This window comes from Telmatherina bonti (genome assembly GCF_933228915.1).
Source record: "Telmatherina bonti genome assembly, chromosome: 15".
NCBI classification, from domain to species: domain Eukaryota; kingdom Metazoa; phylum Chordata; class Actinopteri; order Atheriniformes; family Telmatherinidae; genus Telmatherina; species Telmatherina bonti.
The window spans coordinates 11,648,004-11,668,818 of record NC_136613.1 but is presented as its reverse complement, the minus strand read 5'-3'; the positions used below and the strand labels follow the sequence as shown (position 1 = coordinate 11,668,818).

Sequence of the window (20,815 nt, the reverse complement as noted above, 5' to 3'; positions counted from 1 at the left end):
ATTGAGGCTTTACTTTGGTGCCCTCAGACAACGGAACGGAGCGGGACGGACCTGGACTCCAGTCAGACCCCGATGCGGCCGTAAACATCCAAAAAGTTCACAGTAAAAATAAGACAACATGGCAAAGGTAAATGTCTCTGATGCTGGACGAGTTTTGTTGTGTATTTGTATTTGTTCCTTCGAGGGGATTTAATTTAATTGGAGGCTGGAAGAGACTCTGGGAACACATGGAGTCCAGTGTTTGTCAAGATGTTTGGGCTCTTTCCCCATCCGATGGGTGATTCCTCTCTGCTGACTGAGACTTTAGGTTAAACAATTAGTTTGAGTAAATTAGACACAGACGTCCTCCTTTAAAGGTGTGTAAACGAAACAAAACGAAAATAATAAAAAAAAACCCGGAAACTTTGTGCTACGCGCTCTTCCACATATCATCTTTGGGTACAGATTGTCCTAAAATACCTGCGAAAGGCTTTTTTTTTTATCATCAGTAAAATACAAACTATTTGTGCAACATGCTTTCATTCATTTCTCCAGCCTGGGATATCACTGCTGTCATCAGTTTTCTCTGAATGAGCTCTTTGTTGATATCAAGTCTTAATGACTTAAATGAGATTTTAGATAAGAAAAAAGCTGCGACAAAGAAAGTTCTGCTGAATGCAAACTGGTTTACTTATTTAGACTTATAAACCTTTAAATGTTTTGGTTTTTTTTTGTTTGTTTGTTTTTTGTTTAAACACAAATGCAAATGCAATGTTGAATGTATGTTTAAACACAAATGCTCACATGCTTTGAGGACTGAAAACAACTTAGCATTCACCTCTTGTTTTTATAGAGGTACAGGGAGAAGTAGTGCTTTTTTTTTGTTTTTTTTTGTTGTGGAACTCAATTACAGCAAGTCTAAGTCCTATTAAGTTGTAATTTATTCATCAGTCTTAGTATTTTCTGCGAGTACAAAGTGTCTGAATGAATTTGCGTGAAAATAACTGGAATAATTGTCAGATACCTTTCAGCTGGGGGTGTATGAATAATTCAGTCCACCATGGAGAAAAACCTTAATTTTGTGTATTTAATCTGGCTGTTTTTTGCCTTTTTTTTCAAAACTGGAGTGGTGAACAGAGTCCAGTCAGACTCACGTTGGACATTGCTATGAAACTGACAGTTCTCATGTGTTGACATTTTTTCTTTAAAGTTTTCATTTGGTTTCAAGTTAAATGAAGGTAGTTTGTGTAAAGTTTTACCTTGTTTGGTAAATGCAGTGTAGAATTTTTGTTTATTAAAAAAGTAATTTGTAATTAGAAGTGATTAATCCTTTAATGACTTATTTTGACTGCTAGAACTACTGATCGGATCTGAACCATTAGTCATTTGAACAGATCCAATTGTACATATAAAATCATCAGGTTTGATGACACATCCCATCGTCTCAATCTATAAGATAGTTTTAAAATGTTCTCAGTCAGTTTTAACTTACATTCGTGATTATTTTAAAAAGCTATTTCAGACGCACACAAAACAAATGAACTGTGCTAACAAAAGTGAGAATGATTTACTACATTATGAACCAGTAAAAGAAGCCCCCACTGAAACCAATATGAGTTCAGTTTGTCTGCTTCCTCTCTGTTATTGAAATAAGACTGAGTTCGTGAAACGTCAAATGGATGTTTCCCATCTGTGTAACTGTGCATGATCTTATCAGAAGCTTTAAATCTGTGGAACTTTAAATTTCTGCTTTAATGATTAACTTGAGAATCTCATCAGACTGTTTAACTGGGAGACTGCAGGAACTACATTCCTTCCATCTGTCGGTGGTTTCCATCAGATAACTTTGTAAAAAGTTAATTTCTTGTCATGTAATGTATGGTTTTTGCTCATTTAGAAAATATGTGGAACCAATTACCCGGTCAGCATCTGCTTCATAGTGGTGAATGAGTTCTGTGAACGTTTCTCCTACTATGGCATGAAAGGTATGTAAACAAATCACAGGAATCTATCTTCACAGTGCCAAGTGAATAATGATAAAAATGCTTGTTAAACTAAAAGATTAAACAAACTGGAGAGTTTATCCTATAGCAGACAGATAAACCCGGAGTTTCCTCCTCTCACATGATCCCAGTTTGTTTTTAACAGTGTGAACACACACTCGCACAAACATGCCATGCAATATCAGTTCAGCAGATCACACTGGAACAAGTAAGTCCTGCAAACTATGGCAGCAGAAACCTAATGATGAATTTAATAATCAGGTTGTTAGAAAATAGAGAAATTTCCCTTTGGTTGTTCCTAGAGGTCAAATTTTCTTTGTGTAACTATGCATATAAAATGCAAAACAACAAAAAAAACCTCCAATCCAAGCAAGCTAAACCAGGAAAGTTCTTCAAGAAAATTAGGTGAGGAGACTGTTTGGGGGAGTGGCTAAAAATCAATAACCTTTAGCAGAAGTCCAAAGAAACAAATGGGATCAGACCCAAACCAAACAGACAGTAAATTTCTACAAATTACAAGCAGTCAGGACACACAAAGACTTGTCTTTCCGCTAGATGTTAGCAGTCCTGTGTCTTCTCCATTTCTCATATTTATGCCTGTAAGTGAACCAAAAATCAATCTGGGCACAACATCTTTAAAGATGTCCTAATTTCTCAAAATGCAGTTTCCTCCTCTTCATATAATGATGTGAGCCGACGAGGATGAGAAGAGTTAAAGTTACAGGCATTTAAGAAAATCCGACATCTTTGCTTCATCTTCTCAGCCAGCTCATGTTGTCGTTTGCAGCATTGCTGACAATATATTTCCTCACCTACCTGAAATGGGACAAGGACTTCTCCACTGCGATCTATCACGCCTTCAGTGGCTTGTGCTACTTCACGCCCATCCTGGGAGCTGTCATTGCTGACTCCTGGCTTGGAAAATTTAAGTGAGTGTGTGTGTGTGTGTGTGTGTCCTTCAGGATCACTTCACCCATGTGCTAAAATAACAGGACACATGCTTGATTTGAAGTTGTTTGCATGACTGTTTGCCTCCAACAGGACCATCATATACCTTTCCATTGTTTACGTGATCGGCCATGTGGTGAAATCGGTGGGAGCCATTCCCACAGTGGGAAACACAGATGTGCACATGTAAGTTATGCAGAGCTGGTATAGTCAGTTTGAGCTTTAAAGACAAAAGATGCCTTTTTTTTTCCCTTCTTGAACATTATCTCACAGATGTTTGAAGTTTACTGTATAATTCACAAGTCTAAAACCAGGTTAGGTTTAATTAATTAATATACTTCATCTGTTTAGATGCGAAGGTGCCTGTGGGAGATTTAAACAATTAAGCCAAAACGCAAGAAAAATTCTAACATTTGGGCAGAAACAGAAAACTGAGGATTTTTATTTTTATTGCTAAACAAAAAAGGTCGTTTTATTTTATTTTTTTACACTTGCATCAGCAATCTGTTTGTCTTTCTGTGTGTGTGTGTGTGTGTGTGTGTGTGTGTTCGTGTGTTCGTGTGTGTGTGTGTGTGTGTGTTCGTGTGTGTGTGTGTTTGTGTGTGTGTGTTCGTGTTCGTTCCAGCGCTCTGTCCATGTTGGGTCTGATCCTGATAGCTCTCGGCACTGGAGGAATCAAACCCTGTGTGGCCGCGTTTGGAGGGGATCAGTTTGAGGAGGAGCATGTAAGCATCAGCTATTCTTCTATATGAGCGTGGAGACATGAAAACGTTGCAGTTTGTGGCGTTTATGTTATCATTGGACGACAGAAAGATGAAGAATGAAGTTTGACACCAAGTCAACTAGATCGCTTACTGTGTCGCTTTTTAACATTTTTAATCAGAAACTTGTGTAAAAATGGAAAATGTTTAGTCATGTTTTAAAATGTTCAATTCTTGAAGAGTTTACAATATTAACAAAATAAACTAAAATGAGATTTTATAAGTTCTGATGCTTTATTCTGTTCAACGTGATCTCTCCCTACTGGAACACACCTGATTCAGTCCAAATACATCTTTGCCCGCTTGTTAAGTTCTGCACAAGTCTATTAATGAACCATTCATTTGCAATATGTGTGTTACTGCAGGGACACATCCAGTATCTGAAGGACACTGGTCCTGGGTGACCAGAGATGGTGATCTGTGTGTGTCATATGTCAAGTGTCTCTGACCTGCCAACCACATTTAGCCTTTTTGTTTAACATGTCTGCTGGACACATCGATATATGATGAAGCTAATCTGTAATCTCTCAGGACTTTAAACACAGTCAGATTAAAAAAAAAAAACCCTGAATGTTTTTATTGATTCCCTCCAGATGAACGAGAGGCAGAAATTCTTCTCCATTTTCTACATGTCGATAAACGCTGGAAGCCTCTTGTCAACTTTCGTTACGCCCATATTGAGAGGTGAGCTTCACATCTCTGAAGTTCGTGTTCATCTCAACCTGCTGAGATTCACAGTGTGAGTAACATCACGCCGCTCCTGCAGGTGATGTGCAGTGTTTCGGTGGAGACTGCTATGCTCTGGCCTTCGGGGTTCCTGCAGCGTTGATGGTTGTGGCTTTAGGTGAGTTTCAACGGTGCCATCCAATCCGGTGTTTTCAGATATTTGCATTAACACGCTGAGCCCTGCAGGTTGAGACTGATAACCAAAGAGTAAATTAAAAAAAAAAAAAAATTAGATGTTATTAAACCCTTCAGTCAGACCAGTGAAAATATGGCAAAGTTGGGCTGTTGTACAGTCACCTGAGCCTCAGTTTGCACTCATTTGTTCTTTTTCCCTTCCGAACTGCCTTCATTCTTTGTGTCATAGATTTAGTAAGGTGTGGAAACATTCCCCAGACGTTTAGGTTCACGTTGACCTGGTAACATCACACAGTTGCAGCAAATTGGTTGATTTGTTGACATTCATGATGAGAGCCTCCCGTTCTGGGATCTGGTGACTGGAGGCCAGTGGAGTACAGTTATCTCATCTTCAGATTCAAGAAGCATTTAGAAGTGATTTGATCTTTGTGACATGCTGTGTTATGCTGCTGAAAGTAGCCAGGAGATGATGGTATGCTGATGGTAGGCAATACATGTGTGTGTAAAGTTCTGATTCTACCATCTCGATGTGGTAGTTGAAATGAAGACTCATCAGACCAGGTGGCATTTTTCCAATCTGCTATTTTCCAGTTAGGTGAGCCTTTCTGTAACTGTGCCCTTAGATTTCTTCTTTTGTTGACAGGAGTGTGATCCGGTGTGATGTTCTGCTGCTGGAGACCATGTGTGTTTAGGTTTAACATGCATTCAGAGCTGATATTCTGTACGCCTTGATTGTAGTATGTGGTCGAGTTACTGCTGCCTTGTTATCACCCCAAACCAGTTAGTCCGTTGTCCTCTGACCTCTCACATCAACAAGGCATTTTTGGCTAATCTGGATATGACCAGTCTGTCTGACACCGACAAAGTTGGTTTAAAGTCAATAAATTCCCTTTCTTCCCCCATTCAGATGCTTGAACAAGTCATCCTTACCATACGTGCCTAATTGCATTGAGTTGCTGTCGTGATTGGCTGAGTCGCTGCTTGTGATGACAGGAAATTAGAGGTGCACCTAATAATAAAAAGAATATGAGTATATTTTAAATGGAGTTACAAGAAATGTTGTCCAGATGTGACCTTGTGTTGGGTGGGGGCACACAACAAAAATCTCCATTATAACTAGATGGATGTACAGTGCAGGAAGAAAAGCATGGGAAACAACGAAGCAGTGCCTACATGATCTGCTTTTTGTCTTCTAAAATGATCCCCCAGTTCCTTTTGCAGTTTAAAATAGCTGTCAAATGATTTAGGCAGAGTTCTGCTTCCACATGCATGTACAGTTGTGCTCATGTGTATTCATCCCCTTTCATTTAAGAAAAGGCTCAATTTACAACAGTCACTCAAATAACTGGAGACTTAACAAAGGAACAATAACTAAAAATTTGCAAAAATATAATTTAGTAATATAAGACACTGTTTTTTCATTTAATTGAGTTGAAGAAAGAAAAACAAACAAACAAATTGGTCCTGGACAAATTAGAGTGCCTCTGCCAGCCTCTCAAACAGTGCACGAATCCTCTGGATGAGAATGCCAAGTATCACAATAAACTACCAGGTCACCTAAATAGACAGCACAGCCTTCCAAACCAGCCACCACTCTGTTCATCAGCTGCTGAAATGTTGCAGGGGCATTTCGCAGCCCAAACGGTATGACCTTATATGAAAGAAGTCCCGAGGGTGTAATAAAGGAAGCTATGTCCTGTGGACGCTGGGACAAAGGAACCTGCCAATATCCTTTTAACAAGTCACAACAGTGGGACAAAATACCTGTCAACAGGTGCAGAAGTCTGACTGAGAGGAACAGAAAACACCTGACTGGAGCGGAAACATTAAAGGATTGTTCAACAAAATATTGGTTTGAGTGTTGTAATATGTAATAAATTATCTTATGTTTGCTTTTTAAAAATAAAAATTCTATTGAACCAGAATTAGAAAATGTAATGATTTTCATCAAATTTATATTTATTATTATTACTTTAGTCAATTTCAGCTTATTTTACAAGCAGCTGTTTTTTTCTTCTTTAATGAAAGGGTATGAATAAATATAAGCACAACTGTATGTACTGTATGTTGTGTATGTGTGCAGCCTTCTCCGTCTGAAGCTTTGAGTTGCTGTGATTCTTTCGCTTTTTAGATTTTCAGTCTAAAAAACCCAATGGGACATAACTGACCAGACAAGAGAAGTTTTACTGTATATTCAGTGTCTTTGGGAAACTAAAACTTGAGTTTGTCTTTATTTTAAGGGTTTGAATAAAGATCGAAATGCACCGCTTTGTCAACCTTATGAGATTGTTTAGCACAATGCGTTTTGACCAGGTTGTTGCTGATGTTGTGGCTGTATCTAAGCTTTCCGTTCAAGCTGCCATCTCCATGCAGAGACTGTGTTTGTACAGGCCGGACATCCTGTTGATCAAGGCCAATCCACATATGTCCTGACAGTCTGCTTTCTCTGCCTCTGATTCCCTGCCACCCCTGATCCCTGTGGGATTCATGCATGGCTGACTGCTCATTGTGAAAACAAACTCGATGTGTCAATATTAGGGAGGACACATATATATCGCAGGGAGAAGAAATGACAGGTTTTAGTGTCTGAAGCCTGATGCTTGTTTGCAACGTGAGCAGGAGTTATTCCAAAGCATTTTAGAAGCCAGAGAAAGAACAAAACCCTTGAGACGGCTGTTAGATACGTCTGCTTCCCCTCGTGTAGTTGGTGGAAACATTAAGACAAGCTGTCACTAACAAACTGTACCTTCACTCCCTCCTGAGCCGCTCTAACTCAACATCCATCTTCCACAGTGGTGTTCATTGCTGGCAGCAGTATGTACAAGAGGACTCCTCCTCAGGGAAACATCTTGTTAAAAGTCTGCAAATGCATTGGTGTGAGTCATCTCCTACTTCTCCCCCAATCAGAGCACAAGATTTGATTTTATTAGATTTTTTGAGATTTTTTTTGTGCATATAAAGTTATGTTTGCTTTGTCTTTGCTATTAATTCTTTATTGTAACTCCAACAACTGCACTTTTGATTGCAGTTTGCCATCAGGAGACGCTGGAACAGCTCAAAGTATGACCCCAAGAGGAAGCACTGGTTGGACTGGGCTGAAGAGAAGTACTCGGTAACCACACAGAACTTCTACTGTTCGCTTTTTCACGCTGAGATTTGCATTTGTTAGCTTTTCTCCTGGGATGAAGTTGAGGAAAGGTTCTTCAGCACCATTAATTCAGTTTGTGTGTTTGTGCCTTTTTACAGAAGCGTCTGATTCAGGAGATTAAGATGGTTTTGCGGGTTCTGGTGCTCTACATCCCCCTGCCAATGTTCTGGGCTCTGTTTGACCAGCAGGTACAGGATCAGAAAGAACTCGTGAACAGTCGTTCATGGACCATGTACCAAAGCTGAAAAGATCCTTTTAAATTAGTTTCGATACAGATGAAATCTAGTGTCAACTTCATGAACGGTTTAAAAAAAAAAAAAAAAAGTTAAATTTTACTTGATAAATTTCTGCATCCTCACTAAGCTTTTTACCAAATAGTCAACAATGCCAGTGTTTTGCCTTCAAGGATAGTGCTAAGTGTGACAGCCTGAACAATGAATACAGCTGACAGCCTACGTAGGCCTGTCGCAATAAGTCAATTAATCGCACGATAAGAAAAAATGCACGCAATAAGTTTCAGACGCAATGATTTTCTTTTTTTTTTCTGCCGCACTTGTTTTAAGACAATATTAACTAAAAACGGCAATACAACAAGCTTCCATCTGCACTTAAGACCTTAACAAACAGGCTAGCTCCATCTTCCCGACAGTCCACGATCACTGACATGTTTAAAATGACAGATTAAATACCAACAGGACAGTGCAACATGGTGTACATACAGACAGCATAGCTGGTAAAGTGATGCTGCCCTTTAATATTGTCAAAGTGACATTTTGAAAAATGTTGCGAAAATATCACCGCCAGTATGAATTACCTGGATGAACATACATGTTACAAACGGCTATTCCACAACTTTATAATGGCATGAAAAATGACATTTTACCATTCCACCTCTGGTCAAGTCCAAACATGTCTCCTTATATCTTGACCATAGACTATGTAACTGTGTTACATGGTGTTTGGAGACCATATGTTCCAGATAAACATCTTGCCAAAACCCCAGGAGAAATCCTGATCTGTTTTAGTAGACTGAGGACTGGATGAGTCTAGTCTGCACATCGTACTAAATGTTCTATAGAAACTAAAGTATGTTGATCTTTGAAACTTGTTATTTTGAAATTATTGTCATTTTAGTTGAAAATGGTCTCAAAATGACAACAATAATCGCTTGGTGCAATAATATCGTATATCACAATAATTTCTGAGACAATTAATCGCATGGCAAAATTTGTAACTGACAGTCCTAAGCCCACGTATTCATTTTATTTTAAACGTATCAGTGTGAGGTAACTAAAATTCAGCCCAGAAAACTGTTTTGAAGCCAAGTCATCCTGCATAGTTGCTAGTGGTCAGTGACAAAGAGCACATTAGGCCTAAATGCATTTTAAACCATGAGGATTATGAGTTCATGTGTCAAAAGCACAAAGTTGAACAGTTTTAAAAACACTTACAGCAGTCAGTTATTATAGATCTTGTGAAGAGTGAGGGTGTAACACAGACAAGCTTCACACTATAGTTTTAAATCTATAATTTTCTGTAGTTGCATATAATTTCTGAAGGGGAATGCTAACAGCTTTTTTTTTTTTTATATCAGAAATAATCCCTGCAAATGTCCTTGTATTAATGTTTGTGTAGATTGTATAAATCTCCACACAGTATCGCTTCACAATGGTTACGGATTCCAGTGACTTGTGGTGTTACAGGAGAATGTACCTTTTGCCAGAGAGCTGGAAAAATATGTAAAAGTCAAACGGAATTATCTCATTAATGCATCCTCATGTAAGAAATTCACCATATTTAGTTTACACTGAGCCTTACTCAGTCAATCCTGAATATATCACCAGAGTGCACGTATTTTAACACATTTTGCCACACTGACTCCACATTTCTTATCATGCATTATTGCTTCTGTTTTTAGTTTTAGAAATGCACCATGGACACATGCCATAAATGTAGATTTAAAAAAAAAAAAAAAAAAAAATCTGATCAAATCTCCTGCTAGGAGACGCTCCACATGAAAGATCCTTGAAGAGGTTTCCCCATGGATCCTCGTGGAATCTGCTCTTTGGTGCAGATGAGATTTATCTCACTTGGAAACAAATTGACCCTTAGATGATCAGTAATGGAAAATTGGTGTGGCGTTATGGCTGCATTTCTTCGTTACTGGCAGGAAGTAATCAAGTCTTGATTATTTCCTGCCTTGATTAGACAAAGCTTATCGGATGGCATTGGAAGTCCTCTGTTTTACTACTTTGGTTCAGACTCAAACGTCTTAACCATTACTAATTAAATATAGCTTTTGTTTTATGATCACATTCTTAAACAACCTGATGCCATTTCCACAACACTCTTGCACATGAGGGAATCAGTGGAAACTACTGAGTTAGTACATTACAGTTTTATAAAAGACTTGAATGTAGGTGGGATTAATTTAGTCATATTTACTTTGTAGTGCAGCCAGGATACACAAACATTTACAGATTGGAAGTACAGTAAAAACATAAATCTATTTTTATTTCAATTGAACCTGACCACAAAACATTCTTTACCCACATGTTATAAATCAAGTTTTAGGTAATATTTATTTTACTGAGTAATAAGAATTTGGACATGCTGTACGCTACCAGCCTTCTGTTAGCACAAGGCTAAGGACTTGTTGCATAGCTCTTACAAAATCTATTTAACTATCTGTTATCTTTTTCTCTGGCCAACACTCAACACAACAGTCTGATTTATAGGAAACCTCAAAGCCAAGTTCAGCATTCCTGATTTTCATTTTGCCACCCACTCATTCTTTTACAGTGAGTGGAGCAAAAAAAAAAAAAGTCAGAAAAAGCAAACAAATCTATAAATTCCTTGGAAGGTATTACAGATCTTTTACCAGTTCATTATTCACTAAAGAGTGCAAAGAAAAAATAATCAGATATGGGTAAAAGGTCATTCTGCTGTTACAGTGAAGCTGCTTTCTAATTGCAGGGATCCCGCTGGACACTTCAAGCCACCAGGATGAACATGGCTTTTGTAAGAGACTCCTTGCTGTTTTTAATGTAATGGCGTCACCATAAAAGTGCTGATGACGTATTTTCACTTCAATATCAGCAGGTGGATTTAGATTTTGATCTGATTGTACAAACTGTCCTGTAAAACACGTCTTAGCTTTGTTAGGGTGTTGCTGCAATTTGCCATTTTGTTCCAATAAATCTTTGTTTATGGTTTTGATAAAACCATGAGCTCATTGGGTTTTGGATTTGCTGAGATAAATTTTAATTGTCTCTCTTCTTTGTCCTGTTCTTATCACAGGGAGAGTCCTTCAGCATTAAGCCTGACCAGATGCAGGTATGTTAACTCATTCAGGCAACTTCCAGTCGGTTAATAACTCGGCAGTTGTCTTGACAAATGTCTTTTCATTGCTTTATGTATTAGGTGACCTTTAACGCTTTTTCCCCTGTCAGTGTTGTGCAGTACATTTGTGCGAGTAGTAACTGCCACAAAAGCAATGAAGTGCAATTGTTAGATTTAGTGTTTTTTTGTTTGTTTTTTTGCTTTAAAAAGACCTCTAAATATATATCCAACAAAGATAACTGTCAGAAACAGCTGAAGTTTAGGTGCTTATAAAATTTGTTTGACATTCAGCTTCGCTGCAGTGCTGTGAAAATTAAAAAAAAAAAATAAAAAAATAAAAAAAAAACCAACAAAGCAAAAGAAAAATGCAACTAGCTCCAAGCTATAAACTCTTAGATGCATGGTTAACCCTTTAAGCTCTGTGCCCATTTTTAGGTCTCTGCTTGAAAATGAAATTTTAATGTCTATTTGAATGCTTTTTGGAGTCACAATATTAAAGAAATTCTTGTCGGATTAGTTTGCATGTTAAGACATAAATATATGCATTTACTGGTGAAGAATACATCGAGACGGCACGAAGCACAGATGTAAACGTTTCAGCTCAGCTAAAACATACAAACACTTCATGATGAACAGGAATATTCCTTTGGAACCTCCATCAAATTATAGCATAATCTGTAAGAACATTAAATCTGCCAAGGTCTACTCTGATAAGGTGAACTAGAACAAAATAAATGTTTTAGTTCAGACACTCCGGGCCAGGTCTGTAAAACTGATATTTCATCAGTTTTAAACATTTTGGCAGCATGTGGTGTGTGCTGAAACAGTTATAGAAGATAATTTACCTCAATAAGTTTTACTGCACTTTGCTGTTAGATGGGTGAAGAAAATGCTGGTCAGGACTTCATTTGTGACATGAGACGCAGCATTAGAAGAAATATTTGTATGAAATGGGTAAATTGTCATTACATGGAGAGATTGGGCTGTTTTGGATTGATGGAGTATTTATATATATTTAATTTGACTTATTAAACTGTTCTTCTCTTTTTGACGTGCCTTAAAATGCCACATGCTTGTCTGAATTGTTGTCCATATAAATAAACTGAACTAAAATTTCACATCAGACTTGACATGACAGAAGACAGACTTATATATATCATAATTGGTTTCATTTCCCTTGGAAAAATACTTTTTTTTTTTTTTCTTTTTTTTTTCTGTTGAATTTTCATTCCTTAGTTTATTTTTGCACCATTTAAGTTTATGGGCTACAAACCTATTAAATTTCATAAAAGCTGGAATGATTGTTGCTCTGAAACGTTGGAATGGTTTAAGTACAGTCACTGGCATCATGTGACAGCGCAGCAGCGGTAAATCTTAATCATTTACTTGCTTGTAAATGTAGACGTTAGCGTTTATTAAAGTAATATCTTTTAAAAAATCCCTTTATACCACATGGGCCTTGTTTACTCTTTCCTTTGTCCTCACTCTTTGATTTAAAACATGGTTTAAGACTGATGCATGAAATACCTGCAGCTACAGATATTATTTCTATCTTCATGTTTTTCACATCCATGAAGAACATTATGTAACCCAAACCAGAAGACTGATGTTTAACAGGGTTAAATAAGCCTGTCATTCTCCTGTCAACACTTTTATGACTACTTATCTCCACCATCATGTCTTTTTGTTCATGATGTGCTGAATAAGAATCTAATCTTTCTTTCTCGGCTTTATGATTTTACAAGTTTTACTGAGCTTTTATGGAGTCATTTAAATGCAAGTTTTTTCCTCCTTGCTGTGTAGATGCTGAACGCTCTGTTGATCCTCCTCTTTGTTCCCATCTTTGACCTCATTATATATCCGCTCGTTGGCTTTTGCAGGATCAACATCACGTGAGTAAAAGCGTGTTGTTTTGGATACTCCCATCTTTATGAATATTGTGAGCATTTAAGAGGCCTGTTAACTGGAAAAGTCATTCATATGACCTTGTATTTATGACAGGGATACGCCTTAAAGAATAACTCATTTAAGCTTCAGAGTTTCTTTTTCTTTTTTTGGAAGAAATCAGAAATGGCACTCATGTAACAGTTAACTGACGGAGTGAAAAACATACATGTGTATGTAGAAATAACTTGATTTCCAAATTATTTAAAGCTGAAGCACATTATTTGTAACTTGATGAGCACAATAGTTCCTGTTAAGTGAGAAATTTAGCAAGAAATTTTGGAAACTCCCTGAAATGAAAACCTACAAGGATGTCCATCAAAATCTTCCATTTTATGCATTTCTGCCTTTTTGTTCACATGAAAAATCTTTTGGATCACAGGAAAATGCAATGAATGAAATGAGCCTTGTAATGTTAAGAAAAAATCTGGAGACTGGTGCACAATGACCTCCTTTCTTTACATGAGATGCTCCTATTAGTGCAGTAAGTGCAACATGCATTATAGCCCTCTTTCTAGCTGGCTAGAAAACACACACAAGGTTTATTTATTTTTTTGCTTTTTTAATGTAGATTTCTTTTATTACATGTTTTGACTCCCTATACATTTAGGTCAGGCTTTAAAAAACTTAATAAAAAAAAAAAAAAAGTAACATTTTTTCCCCAATTAACTTAACTACAAGATCATGCTCATCAAATTCAGTGTTATATCCGTCAGTTGCTAAACTACAGGTTACGTCTGCATGTATGTCTGCACATGTACGAGGCTTCTCCTTTATATGGTACAACTTGCGAATATATTTGCTTTCAGAACCATAATTCTATGTGGCATAAACGCAACAAGGTGATGGAAGCATTCCTCACATATTCAGCTCCATATTGACATGATGACATACAGTTGCTGCATGTCCTTGATGAGAATCTCCTGTTTCACCACATTGAAAGTTGCTCTGTTTGAGATCTGGTGACTGCGGAGGCCATTGGTGTATGTTGAACTTATTGCCATGTTCGATAAAACCAGTCGGAGCTTTATGACATGGTGCATTATTCTGCTGGAAGTATCCATCAGAAGATCTCGCACTGTGGTCATAAAGGGATGTACAAGGTCAGCAACAATACTCAGTTAGGCTGTGGTGTTTTTTAAATGATGCTCAGTTGGTCCCAGAGGACCCAAAGTGTGCCAAGAAAGTATTCTCTGCAGCATTGCACCACCTTCAAAAGCCTGAGCTGTTAATACAAAGGAGGATGGATCCATACTGTGATGTTTCCACTAAATTCTGACCCCACCATCTTAACATCACAGTTAAACAGAGACTCATCGAACCATGCAACATTTTTCAACGTTTTGGTGAGTCTGTAAGTTGTAGCCTCGGTTTCCTGTTCCTTGCTGACAAGAGTAACACCTACTGTGGTCTTCTGTTGCTTAAAGACAGGACATGTTGTGCATTCATTTGGTGTTCTGCATATGTTGATTGTGATGACAATATAAAGGCTTCTGATGAAGGAAAAAGTCCAAAACTGAAACCTGCAAAAACGGTTCACCTGACTGGTATGAAGAGGAATCCCATCTGCAAGAACAGCTTGAAAATTTTTATCAGTGCTCATCTTTTTTTTTTTTTTTTTTTTTTTCAAACTTTATATTAGAACATAAAAAATGCGTTTCCCTCATAAAAGTGATCCAGTTGCCACAAGATGTAGCAAATTTGAATCATTAGATATTTAGGTGATATTGCAGGTGTGCCCTCTTGCTTCGACTGATGATGAATTTTCTCTGCCTGCAGGCCTTTGAGGAAGATGGCTGCAGGGATGATCTTTGCAGCGCTTGCCTTTGGAGCAGCAACACTGGTGGAGGTGAACGTTGTGGTACGTGGGACAACTAGTCGCAATTTTTTATTTTTTTTATTTTTTTATTTTTTTATTTTTTTTAATAGAACCCCCCCCCCCCCCCCCCTTTTTTTTTTTTTTTTTTTTAATAAAACCAAATCATTATGACATATATAGTCACTTACACTGTCCCAAAAGCATCCAATAGCTTCTGAAGGACAATTCCATGGTGCACAGGATTTTGTTATGACATTTGGAAAGTGTTTTAGAATCTTAAATTGGATGATTTTCATGTATTTATTTAGTAGAAAGAAAATAAACAAACTAAACATCCTCCAACTGATTATTTCATCCTTTCGTGTCAAGGGTTGAACTAAGCGTGACCTTTTATGTTAGTAAATGAATGTGTTCCTCATGTTCTGCCATGATAAATTTTATTTATGGTATTTATAATGTTAGTAAAATGTCTTTATGAAGTTGTCTTCTCTAATATTGATGGTGTATTGTCCATGTCTGCCAGAAAACGGTGGTGAACCCTGCACCTGAAGAGATGTCTCTGCTGCAGGTTATTAATGTGGCTGAAAGAAATGTCAGTGTTAAAGTCCAAAACAATCACCTGTTTACAGATTGGATCCCACCCCTTCAGGTAACCAGACAGGAGAAAAACAACTGTTAAAACTATTGCAGAATATCTGCCGACAAAATATACAGTGGTTTTGATGTGTTCTGTGTTTTTGTTTTTCTCCCAAACCAGGGGTCTCTGCCACTGGTCCTCGAGGGCCACGGTCCTGCAGGTTTTAGATGCTTCCCTGCTCCAACAAGCCTGAATTTACATTAAATGGAGAAATCTAAAATCTGCTGGACAGTGATCCCTGAGGACTGGAGTTTGATCCTTGTACTTAACACAGATCAGGATTATATTGTATTTCTGAGCTCAGAGATGAGTGTTTGCCAGGTTGCATCTCCATTGCTACAGGGTCACATTACCTTCACTTTACCAGGAAATGTCTCACTGAGAATGAAAATGTGCTCTGACCAAGTTATTCAAATCAATCTAAAGACAAAACATTGGTTAACTTATTTAGATCAGATCAGACGGATAATGTTCAAATAAACCTTCAGTGTATTGTCATGAAATTTCTCTTCAGCTTTGAATATAAAATTATTTTTTGACCAGCAACAAAACCGTAAACTGCAGCTACTCTACACGAGCACAAAGATTTCTCATTCTTTATTATTGACATAAAATTCATGCTGGTTTTTATTTATTTATTTTTTTAGGACTATATTTTTAATTTGCAAATTGTAAAATAAACCAGAACATCATCTCCCTTGTGTCCTGGTTGCAGGACCCTCCCAAATATGAAATGGTTTCACTCGAGGCTCCCATCAAAGAAGTGAATATTGAAGTCAGCTCTAATGGAACCACCTTTATGTGTAAGGAGATGTTTAAAGAAGAGAGAGCCTACAGTCTCATCATACACAATGAAAATACTGGAATTAAATGCAAGTTGGTGAGTTTCCCTACAAATTGACAGCACATACATATTCTAAAAGAACTAAAGTTCTGAAACCTTAATGCCATCATTAGTCAGCTTTATAGCCTGATGAATACTAGAATTTTCTTAAGTTGTGAAAATGAGTGTGAAATTTATCTGTATATCAGAATATTGGAGTGAGTTTTCTTGACTTAAACAGAATTGTATTGGTGTTTGCTTCATAAGTATTTTGTATAACCTGTTTTTTCTTTTTGTTGGGTTTATTATGTAAATGTAACATCAACCAGGCCGCTCCATCTTGTCATATTTAAATTTGACATGGAACTACTATACATTTCTCCATGATCATATAGAAAATAAATATATATTTTTTAAAAAGGGGGTGGGAGGGGGACTTTGTGAATAGAGGGTAAAATTTTAAGGAAACTCCCACAACTTAATAAACAGATACATGTACATATTCTTTTTTTCGTTTCTTCTTTTTTCTGAAGGAGCCACATATCAGCTCACAGCTTTGGAGACAGCTTGTTGGCTTATGGCAGTGTTTCAAAATCCAGGTCCACAGGAGTCCCTGCCTTGCATGTTTTATAGGTAACCCACCTGAGTGTTTTGGAACGTGCAGGGCAGGGGGCCTTGAGGACCTGGATTGGGAAACACTGACTAATGATTATGTTTTCCATTGTTTAATAAACTATGTGATATTATGTTAAATGTGGGATAATACCACCTTAGAGGTCCCATTTATAATTTTTTTTTTTATATTTAATGTGGATGTCAGAGGTCCTACATTATTTTCACAGCTTATTACCCCAAATTCAGCCCTGCTCTTTCATTTTATCTTTTCCAAAAGTGGCTCTTATGAGCTCTACGGAGGCTGTTTGGGTCTGAACCTTAAAACTTCTAAATGTAGTGACATGACAGGACTTTTGCTAGCGCCCACGCTGTGATTTAAGAGGGCAGGCTCTGCTTGCCAGCAGTATCCCAACTGGAGGGTGTATAGTTCCCATTTTGAGGTCACAAAAGGAAAGTTCTTAGACTCTCTTGTTTTAGCATTTAACATTCGACAGAAGAGCAGACAGACAACATTTAGTTGTTTTTTGTTTTTTTTAGATACGAGTCAAACCAATTAAACCAGTAACTAAACAAAAACAGACTGGAAGTGTTCCCTCCCTCCTACTGTGACCCTGCTTTCCCCTACGTACCAACCTTATAACTGTAGCTGTCCACACATGACTTCCATGGCTGTAGCTCAGGAGGAAGAGCAGTTGTCCTTCAACTGGTAAGTTGGGGGATCGATTCCAGGCTTCCCCTGAAATGCCGAAGTGTCCTAGGGCAAGACACTGAACCCCAAACTGCCCCCCGATGTGCCTATCGGGGTATGAGTGTGTTGAGTGAGTGTGTGTGAATGTGACAAGTAGTGTAAAGCGCTTTGAGTGGTCTGTATGACTAGAAAAGCGCTATAGAAGTACAAGTCCATTTACCATTCCACAGTTTTTAATCACTTTTACAGCTTTTATGCAGATTAGACTTAAAACATGTAAAGAAAAGAAAATCCTCCATATCTCATGACATTTCAAAACAATGAAGTGCTCAGAATCCGACTTAAACCCTGAAGGACACAAAGTCTGACTATATGTTAATGTCGATCTCCCTCACTCGTAAATAAAATCAAAGGAGAAAACGGCTTTTCATGGCCTCGGAAGAAACATTTAACATAGAAAAATTAACTTGTATTGAAACAAAAACTGATTCATTACGTAATTTCTTTAGTTTGATAAGTATCATTGTCAGAAACTTGGAAAAACTATCATTTTCTTTTGTTTCAGGAGGAGGACTACATTACAAAAAATGAGAATGGGAATCCTAATGTGCGGTAAAATGCATTTTCTATCACTCTAAGGCTTTTTACCAGCATAAGACATTTTACATGTACTGTATTTATTCCTTTCTGCCTTTTTAACAGGTTGGTTCATTTCATGGGGGGTCGCTCATAAGTTCTCCTGGTTTAAATCTAACAGGTTCTTAAACACGCAACCGGAAGCCTTGCAAGTGACAGTTGGAAAGGTGGTTTTCCCCCTGCTACCCCCTGGTTACCACCTGTCTAACAACAAGAGTGTGGATCGGGGAGAGTGAGTACATCCGGGGACATTGGGGTTTAAACCAAAGCAAAAATCCTGCAGCTGCTGATATATAAACAAACTCAAGTTGAGATGAAAATTTCATGTTGAATAATATAGCTGGCAGTTGAATTTGGATGGTTTTATCCTCTTAAAGGGGGAAGTTTTTCAGGTTTACATAATGAAATGTCTATTTTAAATGGGTATTAGTTTTTCATGTGAATTAAGTCTCTTGAATAAAGTTATGGTTGTGTTTGTTGTAGAGCAAGAATACAAAAATCAAGTGTGATATGTAACAAATGAAACAAACTGGGAGTTCACTTATTTAAAAAAAAGAAAAAAACAAAACTTTGACTCCTATGACTTTATGCAAAATGTGTCATGTAAACTCGGTATAACGTAGAACAACGCTTTGCTTATTATATTGTGCTATATTTCTTAGTTTTCCCTCACAACTTTCATCCTTTGTGTAGATATACAGCAGCCGTCTGCAGCCTCACATCAGACTGCTCTGATGTTCACCTGGGCCTGCTGGACTTTGGAGCTTCCTACACTTTCATTCTCATGGAGGTCGGGATACCTCACGTGGAAATATTTTATTGAGCCTGATCTTACCTGTTGCACAGCTTGAGGACCCATCTGTGTGTGCTTTTAGAAATCGGGTAAAATTGTGGCTGAAAAGATGGAAGATGTGAAAGCCAACAACGTGCACATTGCCTGGCAGATCCCACAGTACGTCCTCATAACTGCTGGAGAAGTCATGTTCTCCATCACAGGCCTGGAGTTCTCCTACTCGCAGGTTTGCAATGATGCACTCTAATGGCATTTTCTCTACATCTACCTTGGTTCTCTGTTGACAGTTAAACACCACATATAGACATAAAATGTTTCTAGCTGCTGTTGCCTTTGATTTTTGTGTATTATAACATAAATCCAATATCAAGGTGGGGTAAAGAAGAAAAGATGGTCGGGAGAAAGCTAAACTGTTCTTTATTTGTACACTTAATGTGTCACAATGTGCCATTTTAAACAAAAAATGACAAATTGTTAAACACCTAAAGAAAAAAACAAAGGCCTTTTCTTCTCGTCTTTGTTGGAATGAACAGTGTCATAAAAAACAACTGGACAAATCGCATGCTGTTAGTTGGAGAAACAAAACATGAAAGAGGGAAATAAAGAAAAGAAATAGATGGCAGCTATTCGAATAAAAAACAGCTGAATATTTTACATATTTTTAAAATGAAAATCAGCAAAAATCCCAGCTGGCTATAGCTGAGGAGATCAAAATCAGTATCTTTTTTTATCTGTAGAACAAGGTTTGATAGTTAAAACGTTGGCTTTCATAAGATTCATCATATAAAGATCCCATGAAAAATGTAGGTCTGAATGCATTGCCTTATCTTTAGGCTCCCTTGATCTCCTTCCAGCAAAAAGACAAGTACTTTTAACAAAGATAACATTTAAGCGACAAAAATCCCTTCACATTACAAGATTAAATAACTGCATAAGAGAACAGAGCTATTTGTTCTTCATATACTTCACAAACATAAAAACTGTGCTCTTTTCAGGCTCCAAACAGCATGAAGTCAGTCCTGCAGGCCGGCTGGCTGCTCACAGTTGCGTTTGGAAATGTCATCGTGCTTATTGTGGCTGAGGGGGCGGGTCTGGAACAGGTACGGCTTTATGGAGCATTATGGGGGAAAAAAATTGAACAAGTTGTTCTTATATTAAAATCTTTCACTCTGTTCTCAGTGGAAAGAGTTTGTGCTGTTTGCTGGGCTGCTGCTGGGTGTCTGCATCATCTTTTCCATCATGACGTGCTTCTACACCTACGTTGACCCCGAGCAGTTGGACAATCTGTACTCTGAGAACTCAGAGAAAGATGACGATGAAGGCGACTTCAAGAAGGAAACCAAAGGCATACAACTGAATAAAACAAGGAAGAACACCAAACTGTAATCTCACCAGTGTCTGCTTTGTGTATGTTTTGTGGGTTTTTATGTTTATTATGTTTGTGCAAAAATAAAGGACTAAGATGTGTGAACATGAGGCATTTTTTAGTAGTTTTCAATGAATGTTTGCGATACTTTGACAATGTATTTTGTGAGCTTGTAACACTTGAATAACATCAGTTTAACTGTACATGAAGCACAAGAATTTTTGTGCATGACTGAATCCATTTAATATTTAAGGCTTTTCATTTGTATGATTGATAATATTATAGATGTTTGCATTTAGAATCTGTACATATTTGTTCTTTATCAACTCCATGTAAATCTGTTTTCTATGATGTTGCAAAGGTATCACGACCTGTCTGTAGCAGTCTGATCTAACCTTGCCTTGAACACACTACCAGTTGTCCCAAGCATCACGAAGAAAAGTTCATGGAGT

The 20,815-nt window shown here is 37.6% G+C and overlaps 1 protein-coding gene across 1 annotated transcript; it reads left to right on the top strand.

Moving 5' to 3' along the window:
- Positions 1-1,880: 1,880 nt before the first annotated feature.
- Positions 1,881-20,383, top strand: slc15a2 (solute carrier family 15 member 2; the record flags this gene model as incomplete). The annotated part of the gene is made up of 21 exons (XM_079254648.1): positions 1,881-1,964; positions 2,770-2,911; positions 3,024-3,116; positions 3,556-3,655; positions 4,285-4,375; positions 4,458-4,535; positions 7,346-7,428; positions 7,581-7,664; positions 7,799-7,888; positions 10,677-10,721; positions 11,001-11,036; positions 12,846-12,934; positions 14,766-14,847; positions 15,329-15,454; positions 16,158-16,322; positions 18,134-18,180; positions 18,326-18,436; positions 18,898-18,994; positions 19,080-19,223; positions 19,993-20,097; positions 20,177-20,383. Exons 1-21 carry the CDS (start codon positions 1,958-1,960, stop codon positions 20,381-20,383), a joined length of 2,022 nt encoding a protein of 673 aa, XP_079110774.1. The 5' UTR covers positions 1,881-1,957.
- Positions 20,384-20,815: the final 432 nt, after the last annotated feature.